Raw genomic sequence first — 26606 nt, 5'->3', positions numbered from 1 at the left:
CCACAAAACTCACACACACTTGAGAGCGCAGTCTATTAGCATGTGTTTGATATCGAGCACGATCTCTGCAGAATCACAGTAAGTCAGGCCCATAATGAGTCAACACATTATAGATTCAGATTCTATAGAGCAGATTTTAAAATGTCCCAAAGCTGTTTTTATGAAGAACCATATTGATGTAAAAACAAACAAATTAGCAGCTTCACTTCCACTGCAGTGATTATTTAGCGTACCACCAGAGATCCATTGATTACCAGCTGGTACATGCACACACGACTATTTTATCGTACTGAAGGAATCTCTAGATCGGTTTGCGACACAGGCACTTCAAAAAAAATTAATTAATACTTGATATTTACTTGAAATTTTGCAGACGACAGGCATTAGAAAATGTGAACCTTTCAGTTCTTCAATAGTTTCATGTCATCAGGACTTTTTACTCTGATTCTGGAGCGAAGATTACAGCAAAAACACTTTCATTGTCATGTTGTAAAATCCCGTCCATCCAAACAGAAGACAGGCAAAATTCATGTATAAATTAAGACCGATCGCACAGTCTAATTTTTAATCTTTTTTTTTAAGTGTGGTGGTTTTTATGTTGTAACGCTCACTGGTGTGTTGATAAATTTTGGATTTTTTTTCAATTAAATTTTCTATACTTATTTTTTGTTTTGTTTTTTCAGGTCAAAAACATTTTATGCGGTGTGACAAACTGAGAACATGCTGCTTTACTCTGACTTCATTTTTTACCCTTTTATAGCTCTGTTTTGGTCTCCTGAGGAAATTATCTTCTTTTCTTTCTTTTTTTTCCCTCTCTCTCTCTCTCTCTCTCTCTCTCTCTCTCTCTCTCTCTCTCTCTTGTCTCCGGCTTTGTCGATCAACAGTTTTGTTCCAGGCAAGTAGTGCTCAGTTGGTTTATTACAGCATTTTCTTTTTTAAACCAAAACAATTGCGTTGCGCACAAGAAAGCCAAGGCAGTGAGCTGAACAACACGAAAATACGTTCTGTGGTTTTGCGGGATGGCGGCACTGTTTGATGGATACCTGGAGGTCAAACACAATGAATTAACTCACACAGGTAGAAGTGATGGATTGACCATCAAAGTGATGCTTTGCCAATTTTCTTTTCGTCAATTAATCATTCATTTAACGTATTTCATCACTGAATAAAATTTCACTCATTCTTAATGTTTCTCCTTCCTGCGTCTGGCACTTAATGTCAGACATGTGTCTTAAAGCGAGGCGTATTGTTGTAAATGGTCCCCATCCAAGTTTCCCACCTGAACAGGCCGGCGAGGCAGCAGCACAGTCTGAGGTCTGTGTCGGGGGCTGCAGTTAGGAGCGGTGGTAATTGTTTAAGAGTGCATTTATAGAGTGTACTCTTTGTGCCTCCTAATCAGAAGCATACTCGGGCATTTACATATGAGCCCTCGGAGGATTGCTCAGGAATGCACTACCAGCAAGGCGAGAGGATTGGGAGTAAGAGAGTCGGCGCTCGCGGGTCGCCCCCGTTGTTGCCATTTCTTTCCACTTCACATGTCACTGCCCTGTTGAACTGAGTGGGGGGGGTTAAAAGATCAGTGTGTGAGCAGTGTAGGGGGGGGCAAAGTGATTAAGGCTGAAGATCAAAAGTGCAGCATAGCTGATGCAAAGCCATTCCTCCTTCAACACCGGCCGCAGATGTAGAGTATGTTTACACTTCCTAATATCTCTTCCTGTATCTTTGAGATATAGATACCAATGATTCCTTTAAAAAAAAAAAAAAAAAAAAAAAGCAACCCCATCCATCCACCTAACAGTGGCTTTTATAGATTAAATCAGTTTACGCGGCTTCGTTTCAGTGTGCATTAGGTGATTTGTCAATTTTTTCTCTATGTACTCTAACTTGGGTCTGGCAATCGGACAAGGAGAACAAAAATATGGCTTCAGAAAACCATTTTAATCAGACACTGCTCCGCAGGGACTGAGGCTGGCATAGGAGAGCTCTTTACCTCATCAGAGCTCTGCCAGTGGTGATTGGGAGAAACACTCAGTCAGGGTTTTATTGAATAACCCCGGCCCTGTACTGGAGGGGCTTTACTGTAATAGAGCAGCGCTACGGCCGCCGAGGTGACAGCCAAATGGTACTTATTAAACTAAAGGGCTGATTCATACTTTGTGCCCTACTGCAGTTTAACCTTGTTGAAGGCTTATGGTTTGGCTGTAGCGCTGAAGTCCAGCCATATCTTTTTGTTTTTTATGACAGAGATACATGTGTGTACCATTATCCTCTGATCAGACATTAGAGTTCACAAATTTCCAATGTATGAAAAGAGCACCGGTGATTCTAGACTTGTAATTTGAGTTGTAATATGCACTTGAACTCCGGTATGATCGCTCAGTAGTTTCCTACTTTGAATGTACAAGGACGAGTCCTGTTCAGGGATAGTAGTCGCAGATCCCACAAGCTCTGCTTATTTACGTCGTACACAGCTCTCCCTGCATAAATTGAGCATGATATCTAATGGAGTGTGAGCTTGGATTAATTACCCCAACATTTAGACTAATGGCTCCTTCCCTTCTGATTAATGATGACACATGTCACAACGGAGAGGAGCACAGCGTAAACGTATGAAGAGTGAAACATTGGAGTAAGATTACTGATCGGGACAGAGAAGGATTCAATCTTAAGAAATGACATGTATGGCATAGTTGTCCCAAAGAGCCGTGAGCAACTGATCAAAAAGTCAAACAGTGTCTTATACAATTTGTAAACACTAATATTTCTTTTCCTGACCAGCAAGAAAGCAGACATCTCCAGAGGCCATTTGGTTTGTTTGTCATTGCTGTTCCCTTCCTCTGGTAATACTGTTGAAGACATTGTTTGATGTTGAGGTCATTTTAATGGCAAAATTAGTTGAAACCCATTTAGTTCTACATGCAATATTTTTTTGGGGACAATCCAGATAGTAATCTGCACATATCCAAATGAATCAAATTCCTCAAAGTAAGATTTTATAGTGATTTTTCCAGTAGTCTAATATTGACGTAGAAGAAATGGGTAGCTGTGTTAACGTTTTGTCTTTCTTGGCTTGACTGGGTTTTATTTACGGGTGAGTAGCAGCATAGTCCTAGACAGACTCTTGATGTTTTATTGGCTCAAACGTTGAAAGGTACAGATACGATAGAGTGTATTTGAGAGATGGGCTTGGTTGCCCGTTCTGGCTGGCCTCATTAAGCCTGCCTTAATGAGAAACAAAACACCCAGACCCCCCCCCCCCCTTAGAACAATGGGTTGTTGTTATCAAAGAGGCTGCGTCTCACGTACGATGGAGTCTGGCTCGCGTCCCGACGCATTTTTTTCATGAGACCCGTGTGTCCGTGTGTCAAACCCAGAGCCCTGCAGTGCCACTCACTCCTATGACAGCCACCTGGGAGACCACCTTGGAAAATGGGCCCCGATTAGTTCAGGTTAGACTTAATGACCAGTAATGGTACACCGGCCAAGCCAAACTGTGCGAAAGGGCTCCGGGCAGGCCGAAATGAAATACCAGTCACTCAAGCTCTGAACATAAACACAAGGTGGGTGGTGGGTGAATAGGTATGTCTGTAGGTGCACGCCTGTGTGTGTGTGTGTGTGTGTGAGGAGGGCTCAGGCATGCATCTGTGTGTTTGAGGTGCAGAGTTGACCCAGGTGGAGGAGACAATTTTCCAACATGGTTGAACCCCCCCCCCCGTGGACAGATTAGTGCCAGGACCAGGGGGTAGGGGCTTGCTGTGTTCTTGGATTTATCCCAATTTAGCGCCACTGCTTTGTGAATCAAATCTCATTTCCAGTTTTGCCATCAGCTCCAGAAGAAGGCTTGCGGCAAACCTCAACTGAGCAACCAGAGAAGCCTCCTAAGAGCACCGCTCAATTATTTACAATTTCATGGCTGTCTGAGATATGTGTTATTCTAATAAATTTAGGAATTAGGAGGCTTAAATACCGCACATATATTAACCTCTGAAGCTGAATTTTATCCTCAATTTGGTGGTAAATGCCACATCAGGCTAATGGCATTCAGTGATGATTGCATCTTCCATGGTCTAAATAGTCTGGTCTGAAATTAGCGCAGGCGTTAAAAGTAAGAAACTCAGACATTTATAATGGTTTTAATACGAGTCAATCAGCCGCTGGAAGGAAAGAAAAAAAAAAAGACTTTTGAGCTCTTTTAGAGAGTGAACCATGGAGCTCTGCTGAAGCAGACAGAGAAACAGTGTAATCGACAGTGAAAGAGACTAAAACAGAGGAAGAGAGAAAGAGAAAGCTTTGTTATGTCTCGTGAAGCTCTAGGGCTTCCTGGAATTTCTGGCAATGGATCTCAAAGTCACATAACCACAGAAAGAGAGACAGAGACAGACGTGGGGTAGCTCCTCAAGGGCGCAGTTCAAGCCCGGTGAAGGCTGCTCTGCCACAATTGCCTGCAGGTGTTTGTACTGTTGGCCACTTTGGTATCGAGACCGACACAAACAACGAGCAGAACTGTGAGCTTTAGGAACCTCCATATACTGTATTATGCATTACTTGTATGTAGTATGTGAAAACAAAACAAACCAAAACATTTGGGATTATACCACCCTCATTACAAACTGATTGCATGAATATTAGTGGTTAAGAAGCTGAAACACGCCCATTAAAGCCAATCAGACTCTTTTCTTGACCACAGTAGTCAACAGGAATGGCGTCCATTGCTGCATTGCTTCTTCGGCAAACTTTGACTCGCCGATAATAGAGGCGCAGAAACTTCCCGTCTGAATATTTGGCTGCAGTGAAGCTGTATTCAGCAGACCTGAACACAAACTAAAGATGTGCCACGCTAACCGGAATGCTAAATGTTAAGTTTCCAGTTGTTGCACATCAAACGTCTGCGTGGAGTCGCGACTATGTGGTACATTCTGGGCTTAAAGACATCATCTTGGCCCTTTTACCTCTTGGGGGATTTGTAGGCAGGAGTTATGTATCCAATGGAGCAGGCAGGCTGCCACATGAATAATACCAGCCGTCATAGCCATAAACAAAAACAAGGTTTGGTAAATTTAGTGAAGTTCAGCCTCACAGATCCCTCAAAGGCTCTAAGGACTTTGTTCATTGTATTTTTGGGGAAGAAAATGAGAGATTTTTTGGAACTTAACATATCGTTTCTGCTTACTTTTGCTGTCATCCGCATTCCTTGTCGTCGATCTAAATCGTGTGTTTGTTTTTTGCACCTTTGATTTCCACGAGCTGGCATTGCAATAATTACTCCGACATTTTTGAAATTGGGTTCTAATTTTGATCCCATGGATGGTTAGTTGGCGCAAGAGCAGATAAATTCCAGGCCGATGTGCTTTTATTTGTGTATTTTTTTATTTATTTACTAGGTACAACAATGACATTGATCTGTGAGCTGTGTCTGTGTCTCCACGTTTGTCCTGTGATGGACTGGTGACATTTTTACAAAGTACTCTGCCTTTGCCTGGCTAAAATCGACCCCCCTTGCATAAAGCATTATAGCACAGGGATGGATGGAAAGACATTATGATTATAATACAGCAATGGAATTCCAGCTTACGCCAATCTCTAATATGACATGCAAAGATTTCCAAAAAAAATGAAGCTTTTGTATGTGAGCTTGAGAAACGCTGAAAGTCAGTGGTTGTATCGGTCCACATTGTGCAGCCCAAAAGTTGTAGCGTGTAGCACTGCTTCCACCCGCCCTCCTCTTTCACGCAGGCCAGCAAAACGACACTGAATGAAAAATGCCACTGTCTATTCCAGCCCGTGGAGAATTAATAAACAATTATCGATTGGTTTGGGTTCCACTCAAACAAATTGCTCCCAAATTTAAACCGTGGACTGAAAGTCAAATCACTCAGCCGAAGGAAGTTACACATAAATGAAACAAACATTTGAAAGAAAAAAAAAAGAAAAAAAAAGATTTCACAGAAAATGCCGAAGGCCCTCTCCAAAGCCGGTGTTTGGTTTTTTGTTCCCGGCTCCTTCAAAAGCCAAATATTTCCCTCGAGCCAGGAGACTAATAGATGGGGACAAAAATAGAGCTTAAAGACAAATAGTCATTATTGGAGTTATTCTTGAACTGCCAGCCAGAAACACCAAATGAATGTCAACTCTCCTAACACAATCGGTCTGTCAGCTGTATAATATGAGAATAACTCAGCGGCGTGTTTACAGCGTGCCCTCCTGTGGCCAGAGGAATCGCTAATGCAGCTGATGGGTGCTTTCAGAGCTGAAATTCATTTCGCAGCACAGCATCAGCCTGTTGAACGCCGTCTTCACTGTCGTCTCCGCCGAAGATCCATTTATCAAATGTCTGCCGAGTATTCGGCTTGGGGGAGATCTTCCAGTCTCCACACCTGGCAGAGGAGTCCCAACACATCCGCCATTTAACAGCTCGGGCCCACATCAATTCACCGCCAGCGTGTCTGCGTGAATACCCAGAGACCGAGTCACAGGAATAAAACAAAACATCCACGTCAGGGCTCCGCAGAGAGGCTTTCTATTATCACGCCTTCTACTCTTGACACGCCGGGATGCGTCGTTTGTCTCGTTTGCAAAGAAACCTTCAGATCCCCCCCCCCCCCCCCTCCCCTCAACAAGACTGAGTGGAAAACAGCGTCGGGGGATCGCTCCACCTCTCCACATCCAGCGTGAGTAATAGACCTTTTCTGTCAGGTCATCTCGCTCGCCCACCACCACCACCACCACCACCCACCCGCCCCCACTCCCTAATCTCCTCCTATCTCTCTCCAGGAATGCAGCCCCTTATTTTGAAAAATACCTTGTCATGTAATACCCTTGAAAAGCCTCGCAGCGCACTTAAAAAAAAAATCAAAAAAAAATGGCATTGCTGCCTGATTTACCGACTTGTGTGTTAAAACGAGGCAGGAAAGATAAAGATTTATGACATTTGGATTGATTTAAATAAATATGTCCCCCGTTGAAGTGATTGTCTCGGTGCTCTCGCCGGCAGAAGGCTGGTGATGTATGCACAAAAAAGGCAAACTTGTGTGAGGGTTCTCACTCAACTGTCATGTTTTCAACAGGCTCCCAGAGTGCAGGGGCATTGCATCATGCCCCCCCCCCCCCCGAAACCTCATGCATGTTTCCATGTAAGGTATGCTGGGAACACATTCTCTATGAAACAAAGTTTGAGTCAGCTGCATAAATCACTCGGCCCATTTTTTTTTTTTTTTTTTTTTTTTTTGGTCATCCTTCCGATTTTCTCCTCTTTTCTCTCAGAATAGTGTAATTCCTCTCAGGCCACGGAGACAGAGCCCCCCACGTCCACCGCGACAGAAATGTGCCTTTCATGGGAGCCGTGTCACAAATGTTCGGCACATCCAATTTCTTTCCCTTTTTTTATTCTTTTTTTTTTTTGCCTCAGAGAAACATATAAAGAACCTCTCAGGCTTTATGGGAAATACATTTTTTATGTTCCACTTAATGCTTCCAGCATGTCGTGTTATTGCTCGTGCGCCGGAGGCAGTGGGCTGCTGCGGATCATGCTAATCACTTATACTTTTACGCTGTAGTCACTGGGCTTTGGTGCACACCCAGCGTTACCTGAGGGCCTTTCAAGTCGAATACAGTGGCAGTTTTATAGGTCTGAAAGTGGAATGGCTTCTGTATTGATCCGAGGGAGAAAAGTAAACCTTTTCTTGCTTCCAAAGGTTCATTTCTGATCTGTTCCAACCTGTTATTTTTTGTTCATTTCTGCTCTACTGCCATCGGTTGGATAAACCGTTCTCTTACGATGGAGGCGGCAGTAGCTGGACTTATGCTAAAACCCGCCATATATCAGCGCTCTGATTCCACTAGTCTCCCCGGTCAGCTCACTAGTAGCAGATTAATGTCCTGTTGAGGAGACACAGACTCCTGCCCTGGCCTCATTTACTCTGACAGAAGGCAGGTGTCAAGACGGGCTGTCCTGAAGGAATGAGAGGGGCCTGCTTTTCTCCTGGAAAATGGATCCAAGAGAAAGAAGAGACAGGGATTCATGACAAGTCACATGTGTGCTTTGCTCAAAATGAAGGATAAACTCTTAAAAATGCTGCACGAGGAATCCGAGTCCATTAAATTACTTGTGAGGGTTTTTGTTGTTGTTTTTTCCCCCAGACAGATCATGTCCTTTGTCTTTGGTTTCGGCGAGCATCTGTCTGTCATTATTTATTAACAATTCCATTCAGTAGAGTTAAAAATGTCCCCGTGTAACCAAAGGTACTGTGAGACTTCATGATGATGTCCTTATGTATTTATCACACGGCTGCTTTGTTTTGACGTGTTTTGATGTGCAAGAATTGCATTTATTCATTCATTTCATCCCTGTCTTCTTTGATCTGATTAGACTCTGGTTTTGATCCTATCCGTATTCTTCATGGTATGTCTGTTTTGACATTGCATTTGATTCTGAGTGACAAAAAGATGAAAGCTCGACTGTGGCGTCCTTGTGGAATTATACAGCATGCTGTTAATATTGCATGTCAAGTGCAAGGGTGCATATTTATTGAGATCATTTGACATTCGGGACATTCACGGCAGAATTTCTCATTTGTTTTTTCAAGCGGATTGCTTACATAAGAGTGCTGCCGCGCTGAAAACTTAAACTGGCTGGATTCGGTGCAAACAGGAGAAGAATGTGACAGTTGTCGCTTTTTCATATTTTTCTTTCAGCAAGGAAAAACATTTCTATCATTTATTCGTTTCCAAAAGGCTTAATGCTAACATGTGTATTAGCTTTGGCGTACATTAGCGAGTAGCATTGGTGCCATTGTTTCTTTATATCAAAAGAACATTGAGTTAGTACACCTTCTTTTGGCACAAAATGGTATTGCAATATCTGGGAAAGTTAAACTTTTGTTGTGAGCAATTCAGTTCATCATCTTCATAGCAAAACATGCTTCTCGAACTTTTCAAAAACGCTCATGTCTCCGTGTAAACAGGGGAAAACGCAACTTTTCTGAAATTCTGCTTCTGCGCATGCACATCATGTCAGAGTAAGTAGTTCTTCAGATGCCACGGGTAGATGGACAGTAACAATGTTTATATTCTCACCCGTAACAGCAATCCAACTTCATCGTCTGTCCATACCAATGTACCTTTGTTAATGTTAATAGAGTATCGTTCTTTGCATGCATGCATGTGTGTGTGTGGGTTGATTACGAACAACAGCAGCCACTAGTGGACCGAGATGAAAATTACACCGGAAAAAACTGAGTATATTCCTGCAGTGTAAAAGGTACAGTTAGCATTTCTAAGATTGTCATTTTAGTGGAATTTTTCATTCTCATGTAACTATTAGCAGGAAGGTAATCCGCTGACCTGTTCTGTTTAGCCTTAGTGGCTTGCCAAGTTGTTTTTGTGAAACTTTTTATTATCTTTTGCTTTGTGTTTCTTTGGTTAATGGCAGCGCGTGCACATAGATTCCCTAAAATAAAAAAAAACAAGATAATTCGATAAGTTTTTGTCTACATCGACTTTTTTTTTTTTTTTTCGCAAAAGGCAGTGGCAGGAAAATGTCAAAGCCACTCCATATCGCGAAGGGTGGGGGGGGGGCAGATAAACAAACTGTTCCTAACTCGAGCAGAGGACTGTGGCGTTTGGAGATGGCTGCTTTTTCACCAAGAGGAATGTTCCCATCCAGGGGGCTCCGACTCAAAAGTGCACTGCCGAGACTTCGGCATAGAGCTCGTATGTGAGAGTGAAGAAAGCTTTTGTGTGTGTGTGTTTTTTAAAAATGAAATGTCAGCGCAGTGAAAAGGCCGGTGTGCCTCTCTTTCATGGCTCCCGAGTCGTGCAGGTGTGCGTGTTTTTGTGTGTCGGCCGAGACGTCACGGCGGGTCCAACATCACAATCACTCATGCTGTTTTGAGAGGGAGCCAACTCTGTGGCCACTGTGTAGTGAGTGTGAGAGCTCTATCTCACTGTGCACACAGCATGTAAAAAAACCTTCCCTCTCTCTCTCTCTCTCTTTTTTTTTTTTTCTCTTTTTCCCAGTTTGGTTACGGGAAAAGGCAGCATTTTTTCTCTCCATATTTGGTCATATGGAGCACCGCCAGTCAGCAGTAGCCTTTTGATGCCGTACAAACATCCCTATTTTGTGTGGGATTCATACTTTTTGGAATGCCTTTTCTCCCAATTCTCCCTGATTGTGGGTGTTGCATCTCAAAGTGCACTTTTAAAAGGGACACCAGCCTTTTAAAAGTCAAGTACTTCAGAGGAGTTATACTACCTGTTCCTGCTGTTTCACAAAACACTTCCCTTTTAGTCATATTATTTATGATTTGGGCAGAAAGAGTCTAAATCCTAATGCAAATGTCCCTCTTTAAACCAACATTTAAGACAGTATTTTATCACCTTTCTTTTTCAGCCAACTGCCATTTTGACTCCTCCTCGGCAGTTATTTAATTTGGTAAATTGCACCAGCAGCTGGCAAATAAGGATTTATCATCTCATTTCAGCTTTAAAGAGCCTCAAGTAAAAAGAAAGAAAAAAAATAAAAATTGAAGTGGGATTATGTTAGATCTCCTCAAAAATGAGAGCAAAGATAATGTGTTTGCAGTTTAATTAGAGCATCTGTGTGTTTAGACCTGCAGTGGAGGAGCCGTGAGATTCAGACGACGGACATTTCATGTGAGGGTATAATTTTTATTGCAGTTTAACTGTGACTTACCTTCAGGCATGAGGTTCTTTTTGGATGCGTAAACACAGCATCAGCGTGAAGGGAAATGCTCGACGGTGAAGAGCAGGTGTTTCCAGCTGTCTTTTTCACACTTAAGGGAAAGGACATAATATCTCTAGATCTAATGTCACCTCCAATTGTGATGAGCAGTGCAAAACTCCCACACGTTTGTCGGGAGCGCAAGAGGAGGGATTGTCGAAGGAGCGGCAAGTCGCAGTCTAAATATACAAGAAAAACAAATGGCGACGCACTCAAAGTTTAGCAAGGTTATCTCCCTGAGAGTGGAAAATAAAACACAAGGATTCAGAGCGCCACATTGGGAGTGATTTGTTTTCATCAGGGCAACGCGAGGATTTCAAAAGTATCAAGCTACAACTTCCTGTCCAAACAAATCAGTTTGAAAGATAACTGAAACAAATGCTATTTATTATCAGGAGTCTATCACAACATGCCGTGTGAGAAAGTAAGACGAGTTCGTGCTGTATATCGCCCAACATGTTTTTATGTTAATATGTGGGAGGAGGGAACTTTGCAAAAATAAAGCCTGATAGGGTTTTTTTTTTTTTTTTCATATTCACTCTGAAAGTCAGGACAAGGTTCAACCAGATAATCCTGTGAAGGAAGGTTATAATAAACGGAATTAGTAAACCTGTAATAACGGAAAACCTGCATTGACTCGATAGGTTAAATAAAGGGTCGCCTCGATTTTATCTGTTTGCTCCATACAGACACAACATGTACGTGGCGTAACTTGTTGGCTTGTGTGAAACTCTACTTCACGAGAAAGCCGGTCCTGCTACTAATGCTAACCCGAGAAACACGATCCAGTGTTTTGCATTTGTTACTGGAGAACAAACCGAGTACGAGACAGTCACTCTCAGCTGTTTTTGAACATCCTCAGCCCGTCACCTGCTTTGTTTATCTGTAGTTTTCTCCCGACTCTGCAGTAAGAATCAAGGACTCTGCTGCAAAATGTCATACGGTGTGTTGTGGTTAAATAACATGAAGTAGTCTGTTGATCATGTGCACGTAAAACAGTGATGGAGGCCGTCATCTTTTTGTAATTAATGATTGTTTCTGCACCAATAGCGCGATGCAGTCGTGTCTGGAGCCCTCAACAATTGACTTTTCATCAATGCATTGCAATAGATCTTTGTTACACAGACTAGAAAATGTAAAGATTCCACATGTTGGGACTTTTCTCTCATTTGTTGTGCTTTTTATGCTTTTGGGTCGTTAATCCGATGTTTAATTCTCGCATTGCTTCCCGTTGCCTGCGAGCGCCCTTGAACATATAATGCATCCCAGGTATTTCATTGAGATTTTCTGGCTCCATTGTGTGTGCACAGATCGCCTCAGTCAGCCTGTCTCACTGTGTATGATTCACAGGGTACTGAGAGGTGTTATGGAATGTGAACCATTGTCTGGGAATGCAGGAGTCTCCTTTTTCTCCACCAAATGGAAACTTAACATCTTTAACCTTCGGGTCTTTTCCTTACGCTGATGTGAAATTTCCCCCTCGCCGGTTCGTCTTCTCGCTGGCAGCCAAAGTCAGCACAGTGAAGATTGTGCCGCGATTTGATGGAGGGCTGTGTCTGATCGCTCGATCTAAAGTCATTAATGACAATACATCTGAGGCATCCGGGGTCCCGTTCCCATTTCTTGGCCCTAACCTTGAAAAAAAAAACCTCATCGCGTTATGCCGTCTCATTTCACTTTGCAGTGGCAGGAGTTCCTCAGGTTCGCCTATGAACACCTCCGGCTCACGCTCGCCGAAGTTTTTTTTTCCTCATTCAAGCCGGAGCCGCTCGCTCAAAAATTTGCTTTGGAGGAGATAGAGTGTGAGCGGAAAGCAGATGGTATTGAGATTGAGCTGAGCCCTGATGCATTTGGCTACCTCATATGTTGCCTTGAATATATAGTCGCAGCTGAGGACCGGGGCTTTGACAGCAGAGGCTGTTGTGGTTGATATTCACACTGTGGCATGTAGATCCAGACGCTGTCAAATAAAAAGAAAAAGGGGGGAAACGCTTGGCTGCTTGAAATGATTAAATCCCGTGAAATTAAACCAAGTACTGAACTTAATTCATAGCCAACTAAGGCCGTGTCTCTTCATATTATAGCGAAGGACAGTCTGCAGCTGTTGGCTAAGATGCCGCATTGTGGTCCAAGAAGCAGGATGCACAGTGGGAAAAGGGCGACCCAGGGGAGGAAGGAAATTGGGCAAAAATTTGCGTAACATGATATACTTCAGTTTGCTTTTTTTTTTTTTCTTCTTCTTTTTTTTAATGGCTGTAACAATGTCGAACTTTATCCCATCAGAACCTCTGATAATATTTGTGTCCGAGCAAATGGAGCTAAAGTAGTTCCATATAAGTTTGTTCATTTGAAAAAAAAAAGTCATGAAAATGTTTGATAAAATAAAAGAGACATGCAAAAATTATGATTACGGACATGAATTATACAAAAATATAAGCTTGTGGCATTTTTCGTCATCACGTTTGAATATGTGTCACAGTGTCTCTGGACAAATGATATCTAACTGACCTGCTACGCTGTAGATGAAAAGTACGGCCAAACCAACTCTGTAGCTCCGACTAGTGGCAGATGGCTGCATGACAGTTAAGCGGCTGTATATATTGACAAAACAATTTAACCGACTAATATTTCAGGGTGTATGTGGAACCACTGAGGCGATATATTGCTCAGATCCCTAGTGGCAACCTGTCCAAATTGTGCCCTGCCCTCCGCTGAGTGTTTGCTGGGCTCGGCTCCAGCTCTCTGTAAACCTGCACTTGAATGAAGCACATTTAGAAGACAAACGTTTTCTCCTTCACTTTGCATTTTTACGAGAGCTAGTTTATCCTTACATACTAATTTTGAGCTTGGTTCTACATGTGCAAGAACAAATAAGAACTTTCTGCTTGCTTGATAGTATTCGATACTCGTTGGGTGCTTGATTTGTGCTTGTGCTGGATGAATCTGGCACCCAACAAGATCATCACAGACCAGGGTCATGATTTGAAGAGAGACCTGCCAAATGTAATGTAGAGCTGCAGAGAATGTTTTTCCAAGGGTGCCCCTACTTTCCGTTCTGTCCTTGACTGTACACATGACCGATGAGTGATATAGAAATTGTGAAAAGACATTTGGATTGCGCCGTGGAAAATGCATGTATAGTACAAGGCATGTCTCGTTCCTTCGTTGGACACAATCTCAACTCGCCAGAGTTACAGGTCAGTAGCATTACCTCACCAGTGTTCTGTCTCCGAAAGACAGGTCATGAAAGAGATGCTCCGGATGACAGATGACGTTGAGAGAAGGACCAACAGGGATGAAAAGAAAGAGAAATTTCGGCCTTGCTGTGCCAGAAACCCTCCAGTTGAATTTATGAATGCTCATCCGCCACCGCTCTGCACCGTGGGACTGTAAACGTGTTAATGCTGCCTCGGCCCCGGACGTGTGAGAGGACGCACATACCGCAGGAACCCACAACCGCAAGGCCAGCTCTCCAAACACGGCCCTGTAGGTGGTGATGGATATCACACATGTACACACATGTTAACTGCGCCATAAACACACACGGTACTCACGACACCGTCACTTTTTTTTTTTCTTTTTTCCCCCCCCTGGTCGGAGTTGTGAGAGCATTCACACACATTCACAAAGTGCACCTAAAGCCTGCCTCCTTGCATCTGCAAACACACCGGCATACACACCAACACATTCCTAAATGTAGAGCTTGTTTGTTAGATATTGTTTATCATGACGCAGCCACCATCGCGGAGGCTGAGCATATTTTAACGGCCCTGTCAAGGCGGCTCCTCGGGAGACTCCTTACCCCTGCAGAAAACGGTGGGTTTACCCAACTCAAACTGTCCCCAGAGCCTCAGCCAAAACATCTGTGCACTACCTACAGGCATACACTATCTGTCTCCCCGGTGCTCTTCACCTCTCCTCCCCTCCGTGTTCGACTGCGGAGGCTTTATCTTTAACTTTTTCTTATTTTTTTTTTCCTCCTCTTGCCTTTTGGATGACCTCCGTACAAGTACGTAAGCTTATCTCCCATCAGGTTAGCGTCTCATTCTGAATGAATGAACAAGTTACAATAACTTTTCCCTTCATGCAAATGCTGGAGCGCATCAGGTTAAGGATTTAAAGTCCCGGCTGCGTCGGGGTTCGCTCCTACATAATTCATGCTCTTATCCCAATATTTGCACTCTAATGTTGTGCATCAGTGCAATACGATAACTTTCACTGGGAAGATAAATGTGAATCATGGCTGTCATTGGACGAGGCGGGAGCCAAGTGTCTCACCACAACGCAGTAACGGCTCCATCAACTTTGATTCAGATGGACATAACGTGAAAAATTTGAAGTTTTCATTCGCTGAGTGAAATGTTGAATTCCCTCTGCAGTTGAAAACCATAATGAAGGAGGATTTTTTAAAAAAAGCTAACAGATTCATCCAGCCAGTAGCTCTTTAATGTGGATGTAAACAAAGGAGAAAATCAGCTCTTAGTGAGTTATTTCTTTTCTAAGACGGGGAACACATTCTTTATATTCATTGAACTACTACAACAACCTCCGCAAAAATTTATCTCGGTGACAAACACTAAATGTAATCATGACTTCAAAATAAAGCTCCAGGTGACTGTCAGCAGAGACAGACAGGATGTGAGTCAGTCGCCGCTGCTTGTGAAAGCAGAGCGACTCACGCACGTCGAGCTCGTCTGGCAGACCGATGACAGCACTCAGAGATCGGCGCTCCCGGTCTCACAATGAAAGCCTCGAATTTGTCAGAATATGCAAAGACGGCGCATTTTCATCCTCTTCGATTTTCGTCTGGAAGCCGAAAAATTTTCGTGGCCTGGCTCGCTAAATACTGACGGGTAACGACAGCTGATGTCAAAATACACTAAATCCTGCAGCTCGTGAAAATGTTCTTTTCACAGTTAAGAGTCCATGTCCTCCACGCTCCATTATGTGTGTCTTGATCTGTAGTTTCTCTTGACAGTTGACATTGTTTTCAGATTCATAATCTATCTGTGCCATGTAACAATTACAACATGTTTCATTTGGATCTATCTTATTTCATTTGTTTCACTGGGCCTCTTGAAGTAGCTGATACAATGGAAAGCTTAATGGCATGCAGCTGGTAAAGGTAGTGAAAGGGCTTCATGAACTCTGCAGCATACCAAGCAATGAAGCAGGTGGGCGAAAATACTTTCCTCCGACTGACGCGAAGATGAGTAAAACCTGGCGGTGAGCCAGGAGCTGTTTTGACTCTGCTTACCTGGACACCTGCATACTTATGACTGGTAGGCATGAAACTCTCTCTTTTCTCCTCCCATAATCTCTCGGAGAACATACCGATGCACTTTTAACTTTTTTTGTGTGCGTGTTTGTGTCACTTTTGTACATTATGTGGTGGTCAATGTAGCCGTCAGATTTTCTGTAGTTTGATTTTCACTTTTATTTGCTGAGAATTTACAAAATATTATGTTTGCCCTTCCATTCGTCAGCCTAACTCTTCCTTCACTTCATACTGAGTGAGTGTATCCCTGCTGCACAACACACACACACACACACACAAATTTGAGATGGCATCATGACTCTGAAGGTTTATTATTTACTATTCTCGTCATGCCACTTTGGTGCACTGGGTGGCAGTAGTGAGTTGTTAAACTCGATAAGTTTTTATTTCTTGCTCATGTCAGAATCCGCTGCTGCTGCTGCTGCTGCTTCTTCCGTTCTTGGTCTGATCGCAGAATATAATGTAAAACGACTCACTGCGCCATCATGTGGCACCAAGTGGTACTACAAGTTGATTGGCTTGCTAACTTTTGAGTATTTGTAGGTTGTTTTTGACTAAATGTATTATATATTGTAAACCTTTCATAAAAAAGCATTGTTTTTTGTCATTTCCAGCCAGCTTTAGATTAGATTTTTTTTTTTTAATGTAATTTTCAGGGAGACTTCAGTCTGTCACAAGCTTCGTCGTAATGAAGAGCTACATTTTTCTCTCCATGCCGAAGCCGTCCTGGGACTTCTTCTGTCATGTAACTCTCACAAGTCTCCATTGTTCTTTTATTTGCCAGCCTCACAGCTGGCAAGCGCATAACTTGCGGTGAGCTAGTTTTTACTTGTTTATCTTCTCATTAATTCCCTTTATTCAGCAACCAAAACAGTCCCCGCATGCTAGAAGATCCAAAAGGAGGAGTTGCTGTGTTTAACTGGCATGTGAGCGAGTAATTTTGAGGCTCTTTCAAGTCCTCTCTGCTAAAATTGGAGGTTAAATAGGAGCATTCCTCGCATAGCTTCATAACCGTAGCGTGGAGATTAATGTGTTTGTCTAAAGGTTGCAACGGGGCAGTTGCTCGGAGTATCACTTCAACAAATCTGACCGAAATGCGGCAGCTTTCTCCTTCTCACAGGATAACAAGCCAGACATTTCACCAAAGCTGAAAATAGATTGCGCTCCGCCGGTCCATCATTATTCCGACTTTCTCAGACTTGTGCTCGGGCTGTTTTGAGCATCATTCCTCCCATAGGCACCCATTGTTTTCTTGCTTTTAACTTCAAGACTTCGTGAGAAGACGGAGGCATTATGAGGTGGTGTAATCCCAGCGGCTGTCAGGATAATATCAACTTGGATTTTCAGGCTTTTCAAGAGGCTGGCACTTAGACGCTGAGTTCTGTGCCAGGGTCTGGCAGTCTCGACAGGTAGTAATTTCACTGGTAAATGTGTCATTAAAGCCATTGTAGAAGGTTGGGGGCAGGCGGGGGAAGAGAACGAGGCGGGGGGGGGGGGGGGGGGGGGGTGCAGAGATAGGGATGGATGGAGATAAGCGGTGGAATAAAAGTGTGAAAAATGTCACAAACTTGTGACTCCAGGTCGCTCTGTTTTTATGGAGGTCTGTCTTTCTCGTCTTCTGCAAAAGTGTGGGTGGTCCCTTTATTGATGCGCGCAAGAGTTACACTCCTATGTCTTCGCTTGACACTGTGTTCCCACCATGCAGCGGCAAGACAATGCAACTGCTTCATTTAGCCCCGCTTTCAATGAGCAGCCCCATTCATAAGGCCTGAATGGGTTTAAAAATGCCAGTATTTCATTTAAATCTTGAATTAATCATCCATTCCGTGTTCATTTGTCTTTGACAAATTACCGAGCCATAATTTTTCAAACGGTAAATAAAATAGTTTTAAAAGAATCTGTAATTCCTCATTGCCAACCTCCAGCCCTCGCCGCTGCATAAATCCTGTATTATTTGCAACAGTACCTCCAATTTTATATGCCGCCACGCTTGCGTTGCTAATAAGTTTGTCTCCCTTGGCGTCGCTGGTTCTAGGAAGTGTGTGATTAGACTGGTGATGTTTGGAGGCCTTGTCGGTTTTGGTTATTGCCCTCATTTCGTCTTAATTATGGTCGTATGAATTGCCCCGAGTGCCATTTGGCTCCCCGTCCGTTTCACAAGTGACACAAAGCGTGCATCTAAACATAGAGGGCGAATTCTTGCGGCGTTCGGGGATATTTCAAGCGAGTCGCGCGGAGTTTTTACAGTGTAATAGTGATGGGACGAGGCTTTGTTTACTGTACGGGGCTCAGCGGGGTGGGAGGAGACTGGGTGAGAGGTAGCAGGATCCCTGGGTTTCTTTTTCAGGCGGGTCTGCTGTGCACACAATGAGCCGCACACTGTCCTGTGTGTTGCCTGCATTCAGACGTGCAGCGTTTGGCTGCGGAGGGCATTTTAGCAGCCTAAAAGTGGGTAAACGACACGGGAAGAGCTAGTTTTAGAGATAGTGAGAGAAAGAGAGACGCAGAGAGTGAGGGGGGGGATGGGGGGGGGGAAAGGGGGTTAAGACTTGAGGGGAAGAAGGAAGGAGGTTACTGAGGGATGGAGGGAGGGACGACTTGCAGGGACGGGAAAGAAGCAGGCATTTGCCTTTTCTGTCAGCTGAGGCCGGACTGCGGGAGACTTCTGCTGCATTGTGTCTCTGCGTGGAGAAAAAAAACATTGTGAGAAGCTGGTATGGTGGGAAGGCAAAGTCATTGATTGAAGGCTAATTCAAGGTATGTCAGGCACGGTCCTCCGTCTTTAGAAGCAGCTTGTTGTTTTCCTCATTTACATTCAGATATGACTCTATTCAAAGCTCTCGCGCTCACCATTTAATTTCACCCCCTCGGCTGCTCAGTTGGCGTCGGTTTTGCCGGGCGCCGGGGGTTCGTTCGGTGGATGTTGGTGGTGGTTGAGCACGGGCCGTACACGTATGACGGGAGGCTCAGTGACTCCTGGGTGGTCTCAGGCCTCACGGCTCAGCCAGTCATGTACTCTCGCGGGGTATTTTTAGTGAGAGTTCCTCTTAACTGATGGTGTTAACATCCTGTCCGGGCTTTGCTGTCATTCTCTTTCTGGCACTGTTTTTTTTTTTTTTCTTTTTTTTTTTAAATATCGCTTCACTGTTTCCCAACAAAACCCGCGGATTTAAACGCAGTCATGTTGTCACCTCGCTGAGGCTTGTATACACAGAGATATGAGCACACACTTCTGGTTATTCTTGCATATGAAAACAAGTATTGTATGCTAAGTTATAAACCAACATATTTTAAGTCCTGTAGGCAGTAAAAGCGGTGATTAGTGCTTAAATATAACAGCAAGCTCTTCCCCAGCTATTGTTTGCGAGATCATGGTATAAGATGGTGGTGGGTCCTACCCTGGGGTCGGGGGCCCCCTTGAGGGGCCGTAGATTAGCACATGAAAACCAGAATAAAGTACTTTAGAGTCAAGCTCAGACCTGGGAAACTGACAGTTGCATTTATTTATTTATTTGTTTGAAGGCGATTGCTTTTTTCATTGGTTTGTTACCGGGCAGGGGGTGTGTCCTAATTGTTTGGCTTCACTGTAATGTTTGAGAGATCACAGAGTGGGCCTGGGGTGCTCCAAAGAAATATAAAGCTTGGAACATTTTCTTTAAATGACCATCGCCGTGAGCGTGACTTGCGTTGATGAAGGGATGAAAGCTTCTCAGGTGAGCAAACGGGATTTTAGGAAGCAGAAGCTGAACACAGGCGACTCTTAAGGTGTGGAATATTGATTGAAATGTTTATTTTGAATACGAATACGAAAACAATAAAAGAAAAGAAAATTGACAACAAAGTTTTCCTCTCAAATAATAAATAAATGAATAACAAAAATAAAATAAATCAAGAAAAAACATCGTCAGAGTGTATTTCGAAAAGGAGTGAGAAGAAGTAAAAACTTATTTACTCTCACCCACTAATATTGGCACCGTTGAAACATAATAAAGCCCCGTTTACACGACAACGTTTAAAGTGAAAACACAACATTTTTGCATTTTTCTTTTAGAAAAGATTTTGCGTGTACACGGAAACCGTAGGAAACACTGTAGTTTTCACATTGGGCCACTAGTGGGTGCTGTTGGTTGTTTTGTAATTACACATTACACTATAGACATCAACAATGGCGATGAGTATAGTAACATTCGTATGGATTGCTCTTTCTTTTGGTTATAAAACTACCAAGTCCTGGAGGCAGTAGGAGCGTTTTCAAAAAGTTCCTCCTTGGAAGCCATTTTCAAATAATTATGTCTTCAATGTCTCTGAACACCCAAAACGAAAGTTTTCCGCTTTCACTGAAAAATGTTGAGTGAATGGGATCTTAATTCTAAATGACAAAATAATAAAATTGCCAATTAGAAGAATATTATCATTTTCAAATTTCATGAACAGTACTGAAGGGGTTCCTATTTTGCAATACAGTGTTTTGGAACTCTTGTTTCAGACTACGTGCACTCGGCTGGGCTGGCCTGGTGATCTGAAGCATTTGAAAGAATCAATTTTCGTCGTTTGCATTTGAGAATTGAACTTGCCGACGTCTCCCCACAGGGCACAATCATGGAGGAAATGGACTTTGAGCGGCGCCGGGAGCTAAGGAGGCAGAAGCGGGAAGAGATGCGCCTGGAGGCTGAAAGGTAACACGTGTTTGATTCACACACAAACACTCCGGGATTTTCAAATGAACTTCTTTTTGGGAAAATCGTTAACGTGTCGGTCCTCCACAGTTGCCTAAAGAGAGCCTGTAGTCCTGGAGTGTCCTGCTGTAAAACAGGGTTCAGCCTGTGTTTAATGATGAGACTCAGGTTGCCCGTGACACTTGTGCCAAGTCAGGAAAAGGATGGAGCCAGGCGCGAGAGCCTTCAAAAAACACCTCTTCGCAAATATTGGCCTCCCCAAACTGGGCTGGCAGGAGAGAAAAGAAGAAATCTGATAAGCAATGCGATGACCTTTAATGTTCAATCATGGCCTCCCTCCCTCTTTCCAATTTTCTCTCCCAGATAGGGTGGCCTCGTGAACCCTCCTTCGTTCAATATAAGAAACTGATTAAACTAAAGTTCATTTCAGCAAATTGATAGAGTGGTAACCCGCCAAAGGCAGTAATGAAGAATAGTTAAAAAAAAAAAAAAGAAGAAGGTTTTTTTTATAGTTAGAACTCGATGCAAAGTGTGCCAAGGAAGTATTTTATAAAAGGTTTCCGTAAAAAAAATTCTCTTCATCTGTGCGGCCGACCTGGCAATTTAACGCGAGGTTGATGTGGATGCAGATAGTGGCCAAGGCCACTTGCCTCTGAGGAGCATTTAATTGGCGCCTGTTACTCCATCACTTGTAGAAAACAAGCTGAGACGAGCACTGATGAATACATAGATGGCGCCCTCAGATAATTTGGTTTTATGACACGAAGAATACGTGAGTGGCATTTACCTTTGTGATGAACAAGGCCATTTGCTCGAGGTAGAATACACTTTTCTTGTATAAAGGAAAGTGTCCGCAGTAGGTGAGATATACTGGGTAATAAAATCCAGGCTTAAGTCAATTCATCCAAACGCTGAAAATAAAGAGCCTGTCAGGTCTCGCTGCCGATATATCGTGTGGTCTGAAGTTTAGTCATGAGGTTGTTTTCAATGCATATTTTGTATCCGGGTGATGAATAAGAATCATAGACTACAGGAAGTGATATTAGCATTTATAAGAGTCTATCTTTTATCTATGCGGCACTTTCCAGTGACATGGATGAATATATTTGTGTCTAACAACCTGAAAAATGTAACATTCATTGCTTTTAGTTCTGTATTAGACTCAACAAACGTTTTACGCAGAAACACATATAAACTCCATATAGTTTTATCTGCAAATTACAAGCAAATTTTTACAAAGTTTAAAATTGTAGCAGTTTGAGATCCCGTTTCAAACTTTTTCAAAAACTGCTCCCAAGGTGGAAGGTTTTTGAAAACTGCAACTTTTCTGAAACGCTGCGACTGCCCATGGCACACCACAGCTATAATGGTTATAGCGTATTGTTCTTGTGTGGTTTCATTACAAAAACAACCAACAGCACCCACGTTTGGCCTGACACGCTAACATCATTTAAAAAAATTCTGCGGTGGAAGCGTGCAACTTTTCTGGGGGGGGGGGGGGGGGGACAACAACGTAAAAACGACGCGTTTTCACTGGAAACGTTGTCATGTGAATGTCATTAAATATTGACTTGAAAACACACCAAATCATTACTGTTGATGAGTAAAGCAATGTGCTCAAATGTAGCAGTTTGGATTTAAATAAAATGTTTTGAGAAGCATTCCTTCCACGTTACACGTTTGTGTCATGGGCTTGAATGTTGATCTGAAAATATCAATTAGCGCAGCTGAAAAAACAAGTTGTAACACTGATTTTAGTGGGGAGAGCTGCTGAACGCATTCTGCTCGTGTTCCGCCGTTATGCAATGTTAATTTGTGTGGAAAATTGTTTGAGTTTTACCTCTTTCAGACTTCTGTACCTCATTTCCTGGGATGCTGTCTAAATAACTGATTGAAGTGAAGGTCAGCGCCTCTGTTGCATAGCATAAAACCCCCCACTGCTCCAGTTATTTATTCATTTCTGGAGTGTTTATGTTACACGGAGGAGATGGAATTTGGCAGCGACTGCCGACTTAAGACGAGGCGACAGAGAAGAGTTGAGAAGTGAGGCGAGAGTGAAAAGGAGTGAGAGTCGTAAGCGCCTTTCGACATTTACATTTTGGGCTCGGCGGGCGTTTGGCTCGTGACTGTTTATTTGGTCCGAGGGGCAATCATTTCAGCTGGCAGGGCGACGCCGCCCTGTTATTGATAAAAGATTACATCTCTACATTGTTTCCATTTCTGCCGTTATATTGAAACAATCAATATTTACATGCCCCTCTTGGTCGGACTAGTCAAAACCACATGTCGTCTCGTTGGCTTGCGTCCATTCAACCATCACCGGGCGTGCTGCGAGGAGACGGGAGAATGTTGGGCCGTATAATAACGGCTGTAGGAATGCCAAATTCCTGGCTATTATAAGTGTTTACTGGCCAGGTCTCCATGAGCTGTTTCCTACATGCTGGGACACTGGGCTTGTCTGTGAGGAGTGTGTGTGACAGAGAGTGTGTGTGTGTGTGTGTGTGTGTGTGTGTGTGTGTGTGTGTGTGTGCGTGTGTGTGTGCGTGTGTGTGTGCGTGCGTGCGTGCGTGCGTGTGCGTGTGCGCGCGTAATTGTGCCCGTGCACGCTATGCATGCGCGTGTAAGTGGCGGGTGTGCTTCGGCTCAGGTGATGAAGGCTTGACAAGCCCCATTCACTTTTTTGGTGTGTGTGTGTGTGTGTGTGTGTGTGTGTGTGTGTGTGTGTGTGTGTGTGTGTGTGTGTGTGTGTGTGTGTGTGTGTGTGTGTGTGTGTGTGTGTGTGTGTGTGTGTGTGTGTGTGTGTGTGTGTGTGTGTGTGTGTGTGTGTGTGTGTCCGTGCGCGTGCATGTGTGTGTGTGAGACGGGAGGACAGCCAAGCCTTCGCTGTTCTGTCTTACATCAGCCTCAGTTATAGTTGTAGAGTGATTGTTGACATAGAGGCGTGCAGTGGGCTTCACTTATTTCATTTCTTTTTTCTTTTCTTTTTTCAATTCAAGAGGAGCCACACACATGCACAAGCATAATCGTTCACTCTAAGGTTTCTCACACTCTCTCGGGCTCGTCCCCCTCCACAGTTCGTGCTGCTCATCAGCACTTTAACATGTTTCCCCTCACTGAAACACACAGCCAGACAGGAATGTCTCTGCCTTCCTTTTTTGGGGTTTTTTTTTTTTTCCTCCTCATCCCATCCAAAAGGAGCACAAATGTGGAATTTTCCCAGTCAATTCAGTGACCAGAGGGTATGTGCTTCAGCTCAGAATGGTCTTCTCTTTTCTGACAGTGGTGTGCGACACACACGGTTCACACGAAGTTTGTTCACTTGGCCGTTCTGGTTTTATTGATCGAATATTTCACCATTAATCGACTTGACTTCTGGTTGAACTTTAAGCAAAAATGCATTGAAGAGGATTGATTGGAAAAAAAAAATCTTGAACTGCCCTTTTGATGTGATATCACATTGTAATGCTTATTTTAAGATGAAAATAACCTTTGTTTGCATTTCCAAATCTGTGTTCCACTTGGGAAGGGATTATTTTTGCCGTTTCCCTGTGTCAGCCTCCTCTTTCTCCAGACTCCTCCTCCTCACATCCTCCCTGCATCCCTCTCTCGCTTCCCATTTGGGCTTTAAAGTCTCACTTCTCTTTATTTCTCTACCTTTTTGCTCTTATTTCACGTTCTTACCTTTCTCCCTGCCTTCATGCGCTCTCATTATCCCCAGCCCTTTGCCCTCCAACGTTTTTCTCTACCTCATCCTTCTCTTCCTCTTCATTCTCTACATCCCCCCCCCCCGCCTTGCCTTTAGAGACCAGGAAGGGCTGAGGAAATAACACCCATCCTCCGTGAATGAGCCATGCCAAACAATCCCCGCCCTGGGTGAATGCACCATTCCAAACATGACCCGGTGCTGCATCGTAAACCTTCGCCTCAGACAGGAAAGAGAAGCGAGGGCAGCAACATAAAGACAGAGAGGTTTTAACTCATCACATCAGTCCGGGGAGGGAGCCGGGCTGCACGACCTCATTCATCTGTGAGGTGGGGAATGAACGCAGTCTCGGGGAATGGTATCATGGTTAACATTGTGTGTTCTTGGAGTCGGCCCAGCGGATCGCGGGGTGGGTTGGGAGGGCAGGCGGGGGTGGGGGGTACGCTGCGGTCCTGTGGGCCGGCGGTAGGAAGGGAAATAGTCCAGAGAGGCCAGCGTGGGAATGGGTCAGCATTTTTGACAGCACAAGCCGAGCCCCCACCCTCTCTCCCTCCCCCCTATCCGTCCTCTCCTTCAGTCCTCTCCCCTCCCCTCAGCACTTCTCTTCCTCCTTTCTTTCGCTCTTCCTCGTTTCGTCGCTCCCTCTCTGTCCCTTCTCCAAGCGAAGGAGGGGTGAAGAAGTCTTTTCTCATGGGCTTTTCCCGAATTGTTTTCACTGGCATTTCTGAGATATTTTGCTTCAAAGAAAATATTTGAACATTTCTCTCCCCGGAACACGTACTGTCGGTGATGCTTTGTTTGCCATCCATGCAGTTAGTTGCAAACTTTCATCAGAACAGGCAACACCAGGGGGCTGCAGCCCTCGACTCTTCAGCCCGTCTGCTGGTGCACCTCGAGGCGTTCACAAAATTAGATGTGATTAAATATTTAGATACTGCACACCAGACTCATTTTAAAAGGAGTCTCACATCTGGGAGGATGAAAGGTGAAACAGTTCAAATGTCTTAACGTGGCGAGAAAAGGTCAAAATGGGTAGAACAACTGAAATGCTTGAAGCATGAGAAGCAGAAAAAGGAAAAAAGAAGAAAAGCTAAAACAGCAGAAGCAGATTAAACTGTTCTAAATGACTCTAAAAGCTAAAAACACATTCATACATTTATACGTCCTAAATACAACCTAAGATACAGAAAACTTTATGAGCTGTTATCTTCATCTTACATGTTTATCGGGTCTTTTGGCTCATAACAAATTATATTTGGTGTAAAGTCACATTGCGTAGCGGTTTAGTTGCAGACTCCTGCACCTACTGTCCTGAACATGTGAAAGGTTGTGTCTGTTTCCACTGACTTTCTTCGCAGCTGCATAATTCAAAGATGCACATTAGTTATCTGCTAACAGGTTATTTTCTTCCAATAATATTAGCGGCCAAGAAGCTTTTGCGCACATGCAAACAGACCTGAAGCTTATTGCCGAGGCGACACATGACTTTGTACAGGAAAAGGTGTCGTCTGTGATCAAATCTACAGATTAGCCCTCTTTTTCATTATTGAGCACGCCCTTTCCTCTCTCATTTCTTTTTTATTTATTTTTTTATTTCCCGCTCCTCTTTATCCTCACTCTCCATTTCACCCCGCCTCCTTCCACCTCTTCCCATATTTCTGTCAGCATGCTGATGGAGCTTGGGGCCTAGGTAAGGAAAGGGATATTAAATCAGGGCTTTGGCTGTGTATGTGTCTCCAGCCACGGCCCGTGATTGACAGGAATGCTAATTCAGCTTTTAGGAGTTTGTTCTTCTCTCCTACTGAGGAATCTTTAACCCTGAGATTGTCGCCGCCGCCGAGCACTCTTTTGTTCCATTTTTAGCTGTTGTCGTCTTCTCTTTCTCATGACATTTGGTGCTGTTTCTGGGACGGATCGGTCCTCGGGGAATTACGGCTGTTGTTTCACAACTCCACCCCCCCCCCCCCTCCCATCATGTCTCTCTGGTATTTTAAAAAGGAGGTTAATGCACTTTCTTCCACAGGGGAACTCAATTTAGGTGGATGTAAAATAAATTGAACTGTTTATATAAAAGCAGGAATGTCATTTTCAAATCGCACGCCGCTCTCGTTCTGCTGCTGCTCGGCTTAATCCGAAATGATCAGTAGCTTCAAAGTCGAGGTAATGGCGTCTTGGAAAGAGAAGCTTGTCGATCTTCTGCCGTGCTTGTAG

General features: G+C 43.7%; 1 protein-coding gene across 2 annotated transcripts in view; it reads left to right on the top strand.

Moving 5' to 3' along the window:
• The window catches only part of cald1a (caldesmon 1a), a 60485-nt gene that overhangs the window by 8211 nt on the left and 25668 nt on the right, over positions 1-26606 (top strand). For both annotated transcript variants that reach the window (XR_013936498.1, XM_080492300.1), the window contains exon 2: positions 20607-20692. Coding sequence is in view for 1 of the 2 variants with exons in the window: in XM_080492300.1 (XP_080348426.1) it covers positions 20616-20692 (77 nt within the window). In the remaining variant the exon portion in view is untranslated. The remainder of the gene's footprint in view (positions 1-20606; positions 20693-26606) is intronic.

Source organism: Lipophrys pholis (assembly GCF_963383615.2).
Source record: "Lipophrys pholis genome assembly, chromosome: 22".
In the NCBI taxonomy this organism is placed as follows: Eukaryota; Metazoa; Chordata; class Actinopteri; order Blenniiformes; family Blenniidae; genus Lipophrys; species Lipophrys pholis.
The sequence above is the reverse complement of the archived record's forward strand: the minus strand, read 5'-3'. Positions and strand labels throughout refer to the sequence as shown.